This window comes from Tiliqua scincoides, chromosome 1 (assembly GCF_035046505.1).
Source record: "Tiliqua scincoides isolate rTilSci1 chromosome 1, rTilSci1.hap2, whole genome shotgun sequence".
In the NCBI taxonomy this organism is placed as follows: domain Eukaryota; kingdom Metazoa; phylum Chordata; class Lepidosauria; order Squamata; family Scincidae; genus Tiliqua; species Tiliqua scincoides.
This window is the reverse complement of record NC_089821.1, coordinates 233,610,318-233,623,155: the sequence shown is the minus strand read 5'-3', so window position 1 is coordinate 233,623,155 and position 12,838 is coordinate 233,610,318. Positions and strand designations below refer to the sequence as shown.

The following is a 12,838-nucleotide window of genomic DNA, read 5'->3' as shown; positions in this document are numbered from 1 at the left end:
AACCCTGGTTTGGGGGGGGGGGAAGTGGTGGTGGGGAACATGATAGAATTATAACATAAAATCTTTTGTGATGCAGAGAAAGTTGACAGATTTTTCTTCCTGCCTGATAGAACTTGGGATCATCCAGTGAAATGGATTAGCACAGCAGACAAATGAAAGCACTTCTTCACACAGTGCATAATTAATGGACTTTGCTGCCATGGGATATAGTTTAGTTGACCTTAAAAAGGGATTAAACAAATTCATGGAGACTAGTACAATCACTGGCTGTTAGTAATGTTGGTTATGTGAAACTTCCATGTACAGAGGCAACACACCTTGGGATACTTGTTGCTAGTTCCCAAAGGCACCTGGCAGGCCACTGGGCTATAGAATACTCTGCTTGATGAATTTCTGAGGACCCATTTAAGTGTGTGCTTTTTTGTGTGTGTGGGGCGTGTTGGTGCTTGGAGAAATCCAGGAAATTTGAGCCCATTTATTCATTTATACATTCATCTAAATTCCATCTGATGGGTTTATTTAAATTTTATGTTTAAAATTTATTTTTTTTCCATCAGGCCAGAGACTGGATGTGGCCCTCTGGCCGAAAAGCTGGGTGATCCCTGGTGTAGGCTTCTAAGCAGAGCACACCTGATGCTGGCAGTGTTCAGTGTGGAGCCCAGTCTGAAGCAGAAATGCCCCAGATCTCAGGGGGTCTGCTCAGGCTACTCAGAAGGGAGTCCCATTCTAGTCTATGGGGCTCACTCCCAGGAAAGCCTGGAGAGGGCTGGGCTGTCAGGCTGCAATCCTGTGCACCACACTTTCCTGGGAGTAAGCCCCATCTGGCACAGCGGGACTTACTTCTGAGTAGACGTGCCTAGGATGCGGCTCTCATACTCCAGCAGCCGCCGCCGCCCACTCCCGCTGCCTGTTCTGTTCTGAGGCGGGGCGGGCCGAGGGCACAGGAGGCGCGAGCGGGGGCGGGGCACGCGCGGCGCTGCGTGCTCGAGTCCGCGGCGCGCGCTCACCGTCCCTGCCTCGCGAGCCTCGGTGAAAGGATTTGGCGCCAGGCGGGTCCCTCTGCAGCTGCCGCAGCCGCACGAACGAGCCAGCCAGCCAGCAGCCAGCCAGCCACCTCCGCCCAGACCGCGTCGAGTCTCCGCAGCCGCGCCGCCGCCATGAGCTGCTCGCCGGTGAACGTGAAGAAGCTGAAGGTGTCGGAGCTGAAGGAGGAGCTGAAGAAGCGGCGCCTCTCCGACAAGGGCCTCAAGGCCGAGCTCATGGAGCGGCTCCAGGCCGCGCTCGACGAGGAGGCCGGCGGGGGCGGCCTGGGCGGCGAGCCCGGCAACGGCAGCGTGGAGGAGCTGGGCGAGGCCGCGCCGGGCGGCGGCGCCCAGGAGCAGCTGCTGATGGCGGCGGGCGGAGGCCCTGGCCAGGCCGCGGCCTGCGACGACGATGACGAGCCCGAGTTCGGCGCCTGCCCCGGCGAGGAGGAGGAGGAGGAGGGCATGGAGCTGGGCGACGAGAACGGCGAGGGGGTGGCCGCCGGCGAGGAGGAGGCGGCCGAGGACCTGGAGGACGACGAGAACGGCGACGACCAGGGCTTCCAGGAGGGCGAGGACGACGAGGAGGAGGCCGCCGGCAACGCCAATGGCCACGGCGCCCAGCAGCAGCAGGCCGCCCCGCCGAAGGAGGCCGCCAAGACGGCCGCCGCCTCGGAGGCCTCGGCCTCCACTCCCGCGCCCTCCGCCCAGCCCGGCGCGAAGCAGCTCTCGCCCGCCCAGCAGCAGCAGAAGGCCGGCGGGCCTGCTCGTCCCGGGGGTGAGTCGTGCGTGGGCCCCGGATGGGCGGAGGCGGTTGGCGGCCTGGCGGGGTGGGGTCGGCCCGCCGCCATCTTGTCGCCGCCTGCGCGAGGGGAGAGTTCGCGGCTGGCGCCCTTCGAGGGTTCTGCAGGCCTGCACGCCGCGTGTCGGAGGAGGGGGAGGGGCGCCTGCGCCATTTCGTGAGCGTGGGGGGAGGGGGCGCGCCGGGAGGGGCGGGAAGGGCTGCGCGCAGGAGCCGCTGGGGCGCGCTGTGGAGCGCTCGAAGGAGCGTTCGCGCCGCGCTGCGTCACATCCGGCCGCGAGGCGCTGCGGGCCCGAGTTCAAAGCTTGCGGGGGAGGGGGGAGGAGGAGGTCGCGCGGAGTCGGAGAGCTGCCACACGTCGCGATGAGCCTGCAGGCCGGCCGAGGCGGAGCTCCGGGACTGCTCCGCCAGCGCTTGGCGCCCAGGAGGCCGGTGTCCCCGGCAGTGCGGCTGGCAGACCTTCCTTTGGCCTTCGCTGCGTCCTCAGGCACGTTTTTCACATGCCCCGTTTCTCTCCCCAAAAACACGAAGGAGAAGCTAAAGCCGAGCAGAAGCCCGGAGAGAAGAAGAGGGGCGTGAAGAGGGCGCGTGAGGACCACGGGCGGGGCTACTTCGAGTATATCGAGGAGAACAAGTACAGCAGGTACAGCAGCTCCCCGGAAGGCCTTTCCCTGGGGGTCTGGGTTGAATCTGTATTCAGTTCTTTTCTCTCTCTCTTGCCTGGCAGGGCCAAATCTCCTCAGCCTCCTGTGGAAGAGGAGGATGAACAGTTTGACGACACAGCGGTCTGTCTTGACACTTGTAAGTACGAAGTCTCCCTCTTACCTTAGAAATATGCTGTAAGGCTTCAGGACTTTTTCACAATCTGCTTGAGCCTACTACCGTGACTGAGGTACCCTTCCTACTCTGTCCACAGATTTAACTTTCTTTCTGTGTTGGATTTGTATTTCACCAGGATAATTAAATACAAAAGTGAAAGGCACAAAGTAGCAATGCAGGATTTTTTTTCCACATACTTAGTATTCAGGAATTTCAATTTGTCCTAAAACCTGTAAGCTCATAACTTGAGGGGAACACTTCTTAGGGTGCAATCCTAATCCCTGACATAAGGGCAATGCAGCTCTGAGGTAAGGGAACAAACATTCCCTTGCTTTGAGGAGGCCTCTGTGAGTGACACCCAACTGAAGGATGCAGCACATGTCTCATTGGTACTGCTATGCCAGTGCTGGAAAGCACTGACATAAGGGGTTAGGATTGTGCCCTTGGTCTCGTGTACATCTTTAAAATATCAGGAAGTCTAGAGACATTAGTTTTGTGCTTTCTGATGCCCTGAAGGTTTGATATGTATGACTTAAACTTTAGTAAGCAAACCAGAAAAATAATTTTGTAGGGTGTATGAGTGTTAATAGCTGTTCAAGACTCTACGATAGTTAAATTGAAATATCTCTACAGGAAAAATGTAACACACGCTTAACATTGCAACTTGAGTTTTATGCTCGTGCAATTGTACATGTTTCCATTTTCACCCCTTTCCTCCCAAAGTTCCCAGAAAAGGTCTGAATGGATATGGAATGTGAAGGTGGGGGGAATAAAAAGAAACCACAAAGGGAAGTGTGTGTTGAGAATTGTTTCCATTTACTCTCTGTCCTAGTTCTAGCTATTTCCTGATTCCATATCCCATACTACTGCCAATGGTCCCCCTGAGTTCTGGGGGCTTTAAAGGTGTGTGATGGGGAAGGAGGCATTTGCAAAAACACCACATAGGCTGCCATTTTTTTTGTACACTTTCCTGCAGTATATTTTGGGGGGGGGGTGTTTAACACAGAGATTTCTATTGGGTTTTTGTACATATATCATTGAAAACATAAGGAAATAGGAATGCCACACAACATTCAAGACAGTTGGCTTGAAAATGCTCACCAGATGGAGGAGCTAAAGTTGCCATGATGAACAAAATCATGCAAGTTTGTAAGAAATATGCCCTAATGTAATTATAAATTTTTTAATAAAAATATAAAATCGTAATTTTAATGTAATTATAAATTTATTTTATAAAAATATAAAATCGTATTCTGTAGTATGTAGAATGCAGGTTTTAACATTAAATGCATAACACATGGTAGAAATGCCAAAACGGGTTTTCTTTTGTAAAGTGCACTCAAATAATTTGTGCTGCTGGTGCTTACGACAGTACTTCATATCTATAATTATGTGGAACTGTAAAGTAGTACAATGGAAGTATTTTTAGCTGTGTTCTATCCAACTTGGTTGGCCCAAAGGCTTTTATGTTACACACTCTGAATAATTTCTCAAAGTGTTGACACATTTTGTAGTACCAGACACTGTCAACTCCCTGGTCTTCTGAACCAGATTATACACATGGTGCTTTGATTCTCAGGCATAGGTTTAGAACTGATAAAGCATCAAAGAATGCACTGATGTACATGCCTGTGCGCAGAACTTGCTTCCAGCCAAGTGATGAAGCTGAGCTGTATTGGTGTGTGAAAAATACACTTTGTACACTGATTACATATAGAAAATGTTCTGGATTCCAGAATGCATGAAGATGAGTTTTGCAACATAACAATTTCTCTTTGCCATGGTGTCACTATTTTGTTGAATTCTCCTTTCTGAACTTGGATCTGCTCTTAAACATGGTATAAATAGTCCAGAGTTATGTCCAGACAAAGAAAATAAATTTTTTTATCTAGGTATACATACTTAGTTTTTATCACGTTTTGAACTTTTAATGTCTAAAATGTTTGATGGAATATACATTTTTTTTTGGACAGATAATTGTGATCTACACTTTAAAATTTCAAGAGACCGATTTAGTGCTTCCTCCCTGACTATGGAAAGTTTTGCCTTTCTTTGGGCTGGAGGGAGAGCATCATATGGAGTTTCTAAAGGAAAAGTCTGTTTTGAAATGAAGGTAAACTAGATTAATCTTGGTGGTAGCTCATTAAAGTGTAAATAGTGCTTCTAAAATTCCGTTGTTTTACTGTATATAGCTCAAAAAAGGCAAGAGTAGTAACTTTCCACCTCGTGGTTCTAGGATACTATTTTGGTTAGCATATGCAGCAAGTGTAACAGGAATTTTGTGTTCTTAAAGAATGTAGTACTGTATTCAGTTGACTCTAAATCTTTCAACTGTTAAGTTTTTAGCAATTTTATTTAAACAAAAGGTCTGTTAACAGCACCTAAGGATGTGATATAATCACCTTACAGCCAGTTGAGGAATTTATTCAGCCGCAACTGTTTCTTTTTTCTTGTATCCGAGACTTGTGCAGTTCTTGCTCCATTGCTCTGGATGCGTGTAGCTATAACTCTTTTCCCCTGATAGGTAACTGAGAAGATCCCTGTCAAGCATCTGTATACAAAAGACATTGATATACATGAAGTGAGAGTTGGCTGGTCACTAAACTCAAGCGGAATGTTACTTGGTAAGATTTTCCTTATGCCGAAGCTTTAAACTGAAGATTGTAGATATTACCTGACCTTGGAAAGCAGACTGCAGCTTCCATTTCTGCTTATATAATCTTGAAATATGAAGAGTTGTGATTTTTTAATAGGATTGCAGCCCAGTCCTATGCATGTCTGCTCAGTAGTCAGTTCCTCTGTGTTAATGGGGATTACTTCTAAGAAAGTGTATAGAATGGTGGCCTTGGAGTGAGCATTCCTGTGTTTGTGTAGTTTTGCTCATATGGTGTTGCCGATATTGAAAATGAGCACAGTGAAACTGCTAGAAGTTATTTGACTTGATACCAATGCTTCTGTTAATGAGTGTAGTTGCAAGGCAGGCAATCGAAGATCCATTGTATCAGTTCTGGATAACTATATTAAATGTAGTCTGCTTAGAGTGTCAGCTGCTTGCTTATTTTATTTAAAGCTGACTGAAGTGTGGAGTATAAATGCAAGGCTTCCAGAGGGGCTTGTATGATGTAATGGTGGAAAATCATTACAGCCATGGGGGAAGAGACAGAGGATGACTCCGCGGAGCAATAGATATTTCTGTGGGGGGGGGGGGTTCACATATTTGGGGCTAACACTTTCTGTGTGAATAGTATACAGTAAACTCATTCTGGACACAGCCAGCTACATCAAGTGTGTGTTAAGGTGGTAATATATGGTTTAGATCTTGGGGATATCAGTTTTAAAGATCCTTTTAGAAGTAGTATTCTCATCTGTATTGGAATAAGTGTGGAACTTTTAACAATAATGGAAATGTCTTTCTTATGATTTAGTAGCAAAAAATATAATTAGCAGGATTATAAAATTCATTTTTGCATACCTTAATTTGGAAAGGTAAATGTATAGTCCCCTAATGGAAGTTGTTTTTGCTCATCAGGCGAGGAAGAATTTTCCTATGGGTACTCTTTAAAAGGAATAAAGACATGTAATTGCGAGACTGAAGACTTTGGTGACAAATTTGATGAAAATGATGTGATCGGATGTTTTGCTGTAAGTTTTTCCTCTAACTTTAATTAGCATAGTTTGCCGTGCACTTGGTATTTACTGAAGAACACAAATAACTGCACAACTTAAATTTTTTGCTAAACAATAGCAGCCTGGTAAACCAGTTTTGCTTAACTTTTAATCTTAGTTTTTTAATGTATTAAAAAAGCTAAAACAGTAGTTTATACTTGAGTACATAACTTCTAGTTAACATGTTGTAACAGAAGTGTTCTGTTTTACAGAATTTTGATGGTGATGAAGTGGAGCTGTCTTACTCAAAGAATGGGCAAGAACTTGGAGTTGCTTTCAAAATCAGTAAGGAAGTTCTTGCTGGAAGGCCTATTTTCCCACATGTTCTCTGTCATAACTGTGCAGTTGAATTCAACTTTGGCCAGAAGGAAGAACCCTATTTCCCCATCCCGGAAGGGTATACCTTCATCCAAAATGTTTCCCTGGAGGATAGAGTTAGAGGACCCAAAGGGCCAGAGAGCAAGAAAGACTGTGAAGTAAGTAATGTCTGTTTAGAAGTAATACCAAGAATGATAATTTTGGGTATCTATCTTGATGAAAGTATTAAATCCATATGCTTGCTATAAGCATGTTCTGTAGCATTAAGAAACGTTGTAGTTTTGGCTCATTTAATATAGCATACTGTAAATTGTATCTAACAGAGTTTAAGGCCTCACTTAACTATAACAATTTTTCCTTAGGTGGTAATGATGATTGGCTTGCCTGGAGCTGGAAAAACCACATGGGTTACCAAACATTCAGCAGAAAATCCTGGAAAATACAACATTCTTGGAACAAATACTATCATGGACAAAATGATGGTAAGTGTCAATTACTGCTCAATGAGTAACATTGAAAGCTTACCATTTCTCATTTGAATGCATGATTCAGGATTGGTTTCTTTTAATTACAGTCTTTAATCCTTTAAAGATTCTTGTTTCTGACAATCTGGACTATAAGGTTGGATGGGAGAAATTAGCTGGACTGTATGTTTTGTATTTTTAAAAAGCTTTTGAAACTAGATAAATGTGCTCATGTTCTTCTTAATGTTTGTTAACTTACACAAGTTGTAGTTCTGAAATCCCCAGATAATAACTGATTAGGTATATATCTCTATGCAGTTCAGGTGAGATTGATTTTCAGTTACAAAAATAAATTCCAATTGGTGACTTGCTGAACTCAAATTATTAACAGTATTAGATGTGGCATTAAAAAAAGTTCAGGTCTTTGGACACATAGTAAATTTGGTTGTGCCGTTCTATGTACCTGAAATCAAATGCGAAGAATTAAAACTTATGATTTGCCATGTTTTAACTTTAATGGACTTTGTGTCTTACAAATTTGCAGATCCACTTTAAACATCTAAGTTTAATCTCTCTGATGAAAGGCAATAATGAACTATTGAGGAAAAATTATGTCAACTATTCGGTAACTCTTCTGTGTTACAGGTTGCTGGTTTTAAACGGCAAATGGCAGATACTGGAAAACTGAACACACTGTTGCAGAGAGCACCTCAGTGTCTTGGCAAATTTATTGAGATTGCTGCTCGTAAGAAACGGAACTTTATTCTGGATCAGGTATGGGGGCTAGAATTTATCCTTGTATTGCATAAGCAGCAGCTTAATTGTATTTTGTAAGGGGTATAGATTGTAATCTTCAGTGGGAGATTCAGTATGTATTTGAGGTATAAAGTTGATATTACAGTGATTTGTACTGAAACTTATAATATATTTGGAAATTGGGGAGAATGATTACCTTGGAATCTAGGGCCTAATGTGTACATAATTTCCTTCTACTTGTAAACATCGTTGCATTATACATGTGGAGGTGGAATCTAAACACACTAATTTAACTTAGATCTAACAATGACAGCTACGTGTAGTAAGTTACTGCATTTTTTTCAGACAAATGTGTCTGCAGCTGCGCAGAGGAGAAAAATGTGCCTGTTTGCAGGCTTCCAGCGCAAAGCAGTTGTTGTTTGCCCAAAAGATGAAGACTACAAGCAAAGAACACAAAAGAAGGCAGAGGTGGAGGGAAAAGATCTTCCAGAGCATGCAGTGCTCAAAATGAAAGGCATGGAACATAATCTATACTGTGTTCTAGGATGTTGAGTATCTGTTTAAAGGAATAATGTAAAACCTAAGTTTCAAAACTTCTTGCCTTAAAACAGTTAATGCCTCTTTAAAAAAACTGGAAGACTTCTGTAACTTTGTAATAAACACTATATTGTGTTCCCTCTGCTGCAGCCCTTAACACTACTCAGTCATGATATGCTTCATGCAGATGCACAAAGCTGTCTTGGCATAAAGTGCCCTAGTAAACAAAGCTAAACATGTTTAGTAGACATGTATTCCCTGAAGTACTGAATAGGAAGAATGTGTCAAGTTTTCAAGAGTCTTACTCCTAGCATCTTGAATGACCATTACTTGTCTTATATTCCTTTATATAGGAGGGGAACTTTGGCTTATTCTAATAATTTCAGAAATAGATACTGAATATTCAGGGCTCTCTATCTTGTAGGAAATTTTACTTTGCCTGAAGTGTCAGAGTGTTTTGATGAAATAATTTATGTGGAGTTGCAAAAAGAAGATGCCCAGAAGCTCCTGGAGCAGTACAAAGAAGAAAGCAAGAAGGCACTTCCTCCAGAAAAGAAGCAGAACACTGGCTCCAAGAAAAGCAATAAAAAGAGTGGTAAAAACCAGTTTAACAGAGGTGGACAGAGAGGACGTGGTGGATTTAACATGCGTGGCAACTTCAGAGGAGGAGGTAGACCCTACTTACTAAGCTTAGCTTCTGTTTCCATTCTTGTCCACAAGACTCCAGTAGTTTGCTTCTGAGGGTAGGCTTGTGTACAGAAGCAATGTCTTTTGACACATTACAATTAGGAAGAAGTTCATAGAACAATATTTGGAGCTACAAATTTGTAAGAAAAGTGCAGTGTGTACTATGGAGCAGTTGGCTCTGAAACTTTTTTTGTATTAAACTTTAGCTAAAGCTGCTAAGTATCTCTATTCCTGTGAAGTTAAATGAAAGTGTGTGTGGGCAATTCCTTCTGAAGTTTAAGGGTGCTTTGCCCTGAGCTACTTATATAAGTAGAGGTGTGTGTGGTGATATTTTTTCTAAAATTTCTTGATTAAAATGATTGTGATGTTTTATTACAAGGATGTATTTTAATAAATTATAACTACAAATTACAATTGCTTTAAAAATGTACTAGATAATTGATATAGATAGTATACAGCCACAGTACTTCTAACTGGTAATTTTTTTAATTTCTGGAAAATATCTTAAACACCAAAAAGGTGGTGTGTTGTGTTTTTGTTCTTAACAAACACACCCCTGAAGTCCCTGGCCTCTGCCCCCTTAAGAGGCAGGAACAGCGAGGAGGAGCGGTGCGTTCTCCAGGATCATGTCACTAAGGGGGCTGCAGGGGCTTGGCTAGACTTACCAGAGCCTCCTGGAGCCTCCCAGGGATGCGGGGAGCCCTGCAGGAGCATCTGCAGGGCTCCCCAGGAGACAAAGTGCAATCGTTGTGCTTTCACTTTTGAAGACCTGGGGAGCCCTGCGGATGCTTGTGCAGGACTACCTGCATGCCTGGGAAGCTGCAGGAGGTTCTGGTAAGTCTAGCCAAGCCCCTGCAGCCCCCTTAGCAATACTATCCTGGAGATCGTGTCACTGCCTCCCACCCCTGCAACGACTTACTGCAGGGCTCGAACTCCCTTGGAGTTTGAGAACTGCTCTCATGTTTAGTTTGGAATCTCAGCTAACAATGCTAAAATGTTCACATAGTAGAGTGCACTGGTTGTTGGACAGAGAAGCACAGATGGGTTAATTGAAAACATGCCACTGTTTGATATCGCTGCACTAACAAATCTTTTTTTCATAGTCCCTGGAAATCGTGGTGGCTACAACAGGAGAGGTGGCAATATGCCCCAACGTGGAGGCGGTGGCGGTGGCGGTGGCAGTGGTGGAGCAATAGGCTATCCATATCCTCGTGGTCCTGTCTTTCCAACCAGAGGTGGTGGTGGCGGCGGCGGCTACTCAAACAGAGGAAATTATAACAGAGGTGGCATGCCCAACAGAGGAAACTATAACCAGGTAATGTGGTGTTACTAGTCTGACTCTTGAAGTTTGGAATATAGTTCTTCGTTAGGGCTTCCAAAGTCTTGTCCAAAGCCCATTATTGGCTTAGTTTTAGTATTGGTGAGTATTAGTACTCCAACTGTTTCTTGAGGTTCTACTTAAAACAGAAAGAGAAAGCATGGTGCAAAAGTGGCAATGACAAAGTTACATGAAAAGTATAGTGACTATAGTGAAGTCTTAGAATGCTATTATTATCTTCAATACTTAGTTAAACATCAGCTACAACAGACTTAATATATACTTGGTGCAACACTGCAGCTGTGCCACTGCTAAATCTTGCATGCAGTCTGCCTGTTAGCAGATCACCCGAACAAAGCAAATGGAGTTCTCTACTGCTAGGTTTAAGCATCTTCTGCCTTTACACTTGCTGGGAGCAGTCTTCACTTGGTGTCTATCAAAGCTCTTAAGATGCTTTGGCAAATTTCTCCACTAAGTATGATGTGGTAGTTTGCTATATAGACTTCAATAGGTGGTAGAGAGGATCTGGAATGTTGCAGCAAACAAAGTATCCCAAATTATTGATCCACTTAACCAATTTTACTAAAATATTTTTTGGGCTTTTTTGTTACAGAATTTCAGAGGAAGGGGAAACAATCGTGGCTACAAAAATCAATCTCAGGGCTACAACCAGTGGCAGCAGGGTGTAAGTGACTTTCTTAGTCATTGTTCCAGCTTTTTTGCTGTTTGTTAAAATCATGCATGTCTGCCTAAATTTTCATGAATGTCTAAATGATAACTCATAAGAGCCATGTTAACGCAAAGGTATAGTCAACTGTGCATAACATGTACTAGGAGTTGAACTTAATTAAGTTGGTAAGCGACCATTTCTTGCCTTCCCTGTCTGGTGTTTTTGAAACTCTTCACAATCTCTTTTTTTTGCTGCAAAATACTTTGTATAGTATTTAGTAGTAATCCAATAGTTAACTGGTTTTGAAACAATGTTAACTACTTTATCCTATCTCTTTGCAGCAATTCTGGGGTCAGAAGCCATGGAGTCAGCATTATCACCAAGGATACTATTGAATTCCCAAATAAAATGAACTGATCCATATTTCTCCAAACCTTCACAAGAAGTTGACTGTTTTTTTCTTTAGTAGGCTAACTTTTTAAACATTCCACAAGAGGAAGTGCCTGCAGGTTCCTTTTTTAGAAGCTTTGTGGGTTTGATTTTTTTTTGTACATTTTTAATTGCAGTTTTAAAGTGAATCTTAAGAGAACCTCAGCGTTGTGCACGATAAGAGAATGTGTCAGTATTTCAGGGTTCTACATTTTATCTGTAAAATGTGACTTTTTTTACCACAACAAAAGTAAAATGTTGCTTTGTATCTGGTGTCCTCTTATTAAAGATTTTTTCTTTTCCTCCCCTCCCCATTTCTAAGAAACAGTCGTGAGTCATCAAAACAGAAGTTAGCAACCAGACTTGTTGTGGCCCCATAAATATTGATACTATGTAAATAATGCTCATTACACTCCATCTTCCACTCCATCCTCTCTATGCAGTTTCTAGGTATGAAAGAGGGGAAGAGAAATTGGAAGTTTTGGCAATAAACTAGGGTGTGTCTTTTTTCTTTAATTTGGCAAAGGTTGGAGAAGACAAAGTAAACCTAAAGCTAAATAGCGAAGATGGAGTGCATGTAAAACCTGGTTGCATTTATCTGTAGAGGCTCAACTTGTGAAGGTACACCACCATCAATTTTCCATTTGTTCTGCATTTTGATTCTGAAAAAGCTGGCTTTGCCCATTTCTTATTAAACAAACTTGTTGTAAATTCAGTTGTCTAATGGGATCTATATAAAGTTAGCTGTGTGTCTGTAACCCTTACCCCACAAAATACTGTGTATTAGTGTGCTTGTAGTAGTAAACGCCACCATTTTGTAAACACATTGTGATTCACCCATTTTATATCTTAATTTTTAATCATGTTAGTTCTCAAATGGGTGTGTCTCCTTAGCCTGCTGATTACTACTTCTTTTTAAAAAATGGGTGGATAAATTAACTTTAGACGTTTGTTTGCAATAAAATAAAATCATTTTACTCTTGCTTTGGGATTCTCACCACATTGGTCTAAAATCCCTTTAATGACTTTGAGGTAGGATACACAAATGTAGTGAATTAGGTTGTACATACTATATGCATGCTTTCACACACAAGCAAAACTGTTGCTTCAGTGCTAAGCAGTTTCACTATTTGAGCTGCCTATTCCCATAAGAATCCAGTGATCCATTTGTAGAATAAAACTTTATGGAATGGATGGAAATACTTCACTTTTTCAGTAATTTTCACAAGCTGTATGAGGTTTTCCCCATGTTGCAGGTTTGTGGTTCAGGCTGTTACAGACTTGCTTATACTGACATCTTAATGTGAGATTTGAAATTCTCTATAGACAACATTGCATTATAATTGTCAA

The 12,838-nt window shown here is 42.8% G+C and overlaps 1 protein-coding gene across 1 annotated transcript; it reads left to right on the top strand.

The window, feature by feature from the left end:
- Nucleotides 1–984: 984 nt before the first annotated feature.
- Nucleotides 985–12,199, top strand: HNRNPU (heterogeneous nuclear ribonucleoprotein U). Its single transcript, XM_066617670.1, has 14 exons — nt 985–1,800; nt 2,356–2,467; nt 2,552–2,625; nt 4,617–4,756; nt 5,168–5,267; nt 6,173–6,285; nt 6,522–6,785; nt 6,990–7,109; nt 7,737–7,865; nt 8,193–8,361; nt 8,809–9,054; nt 10,175–10,386; nt 11,003–11,074; nt 11,401–12,199. Exons 1-14 carry the CDS (start codon nt 1,158–1,160, stop codon nt 11,452–11,454), a joined length of 2,448 nt encoding a protein of 815 aa, XP_066473767.1. The 5' UTR covers nt 985–1,157; the 3' UTR covers nt 11,455–12,199.
- The last annotated feature ends 639 nt before the right edge of the window (nt 12,200–12,838 follow it).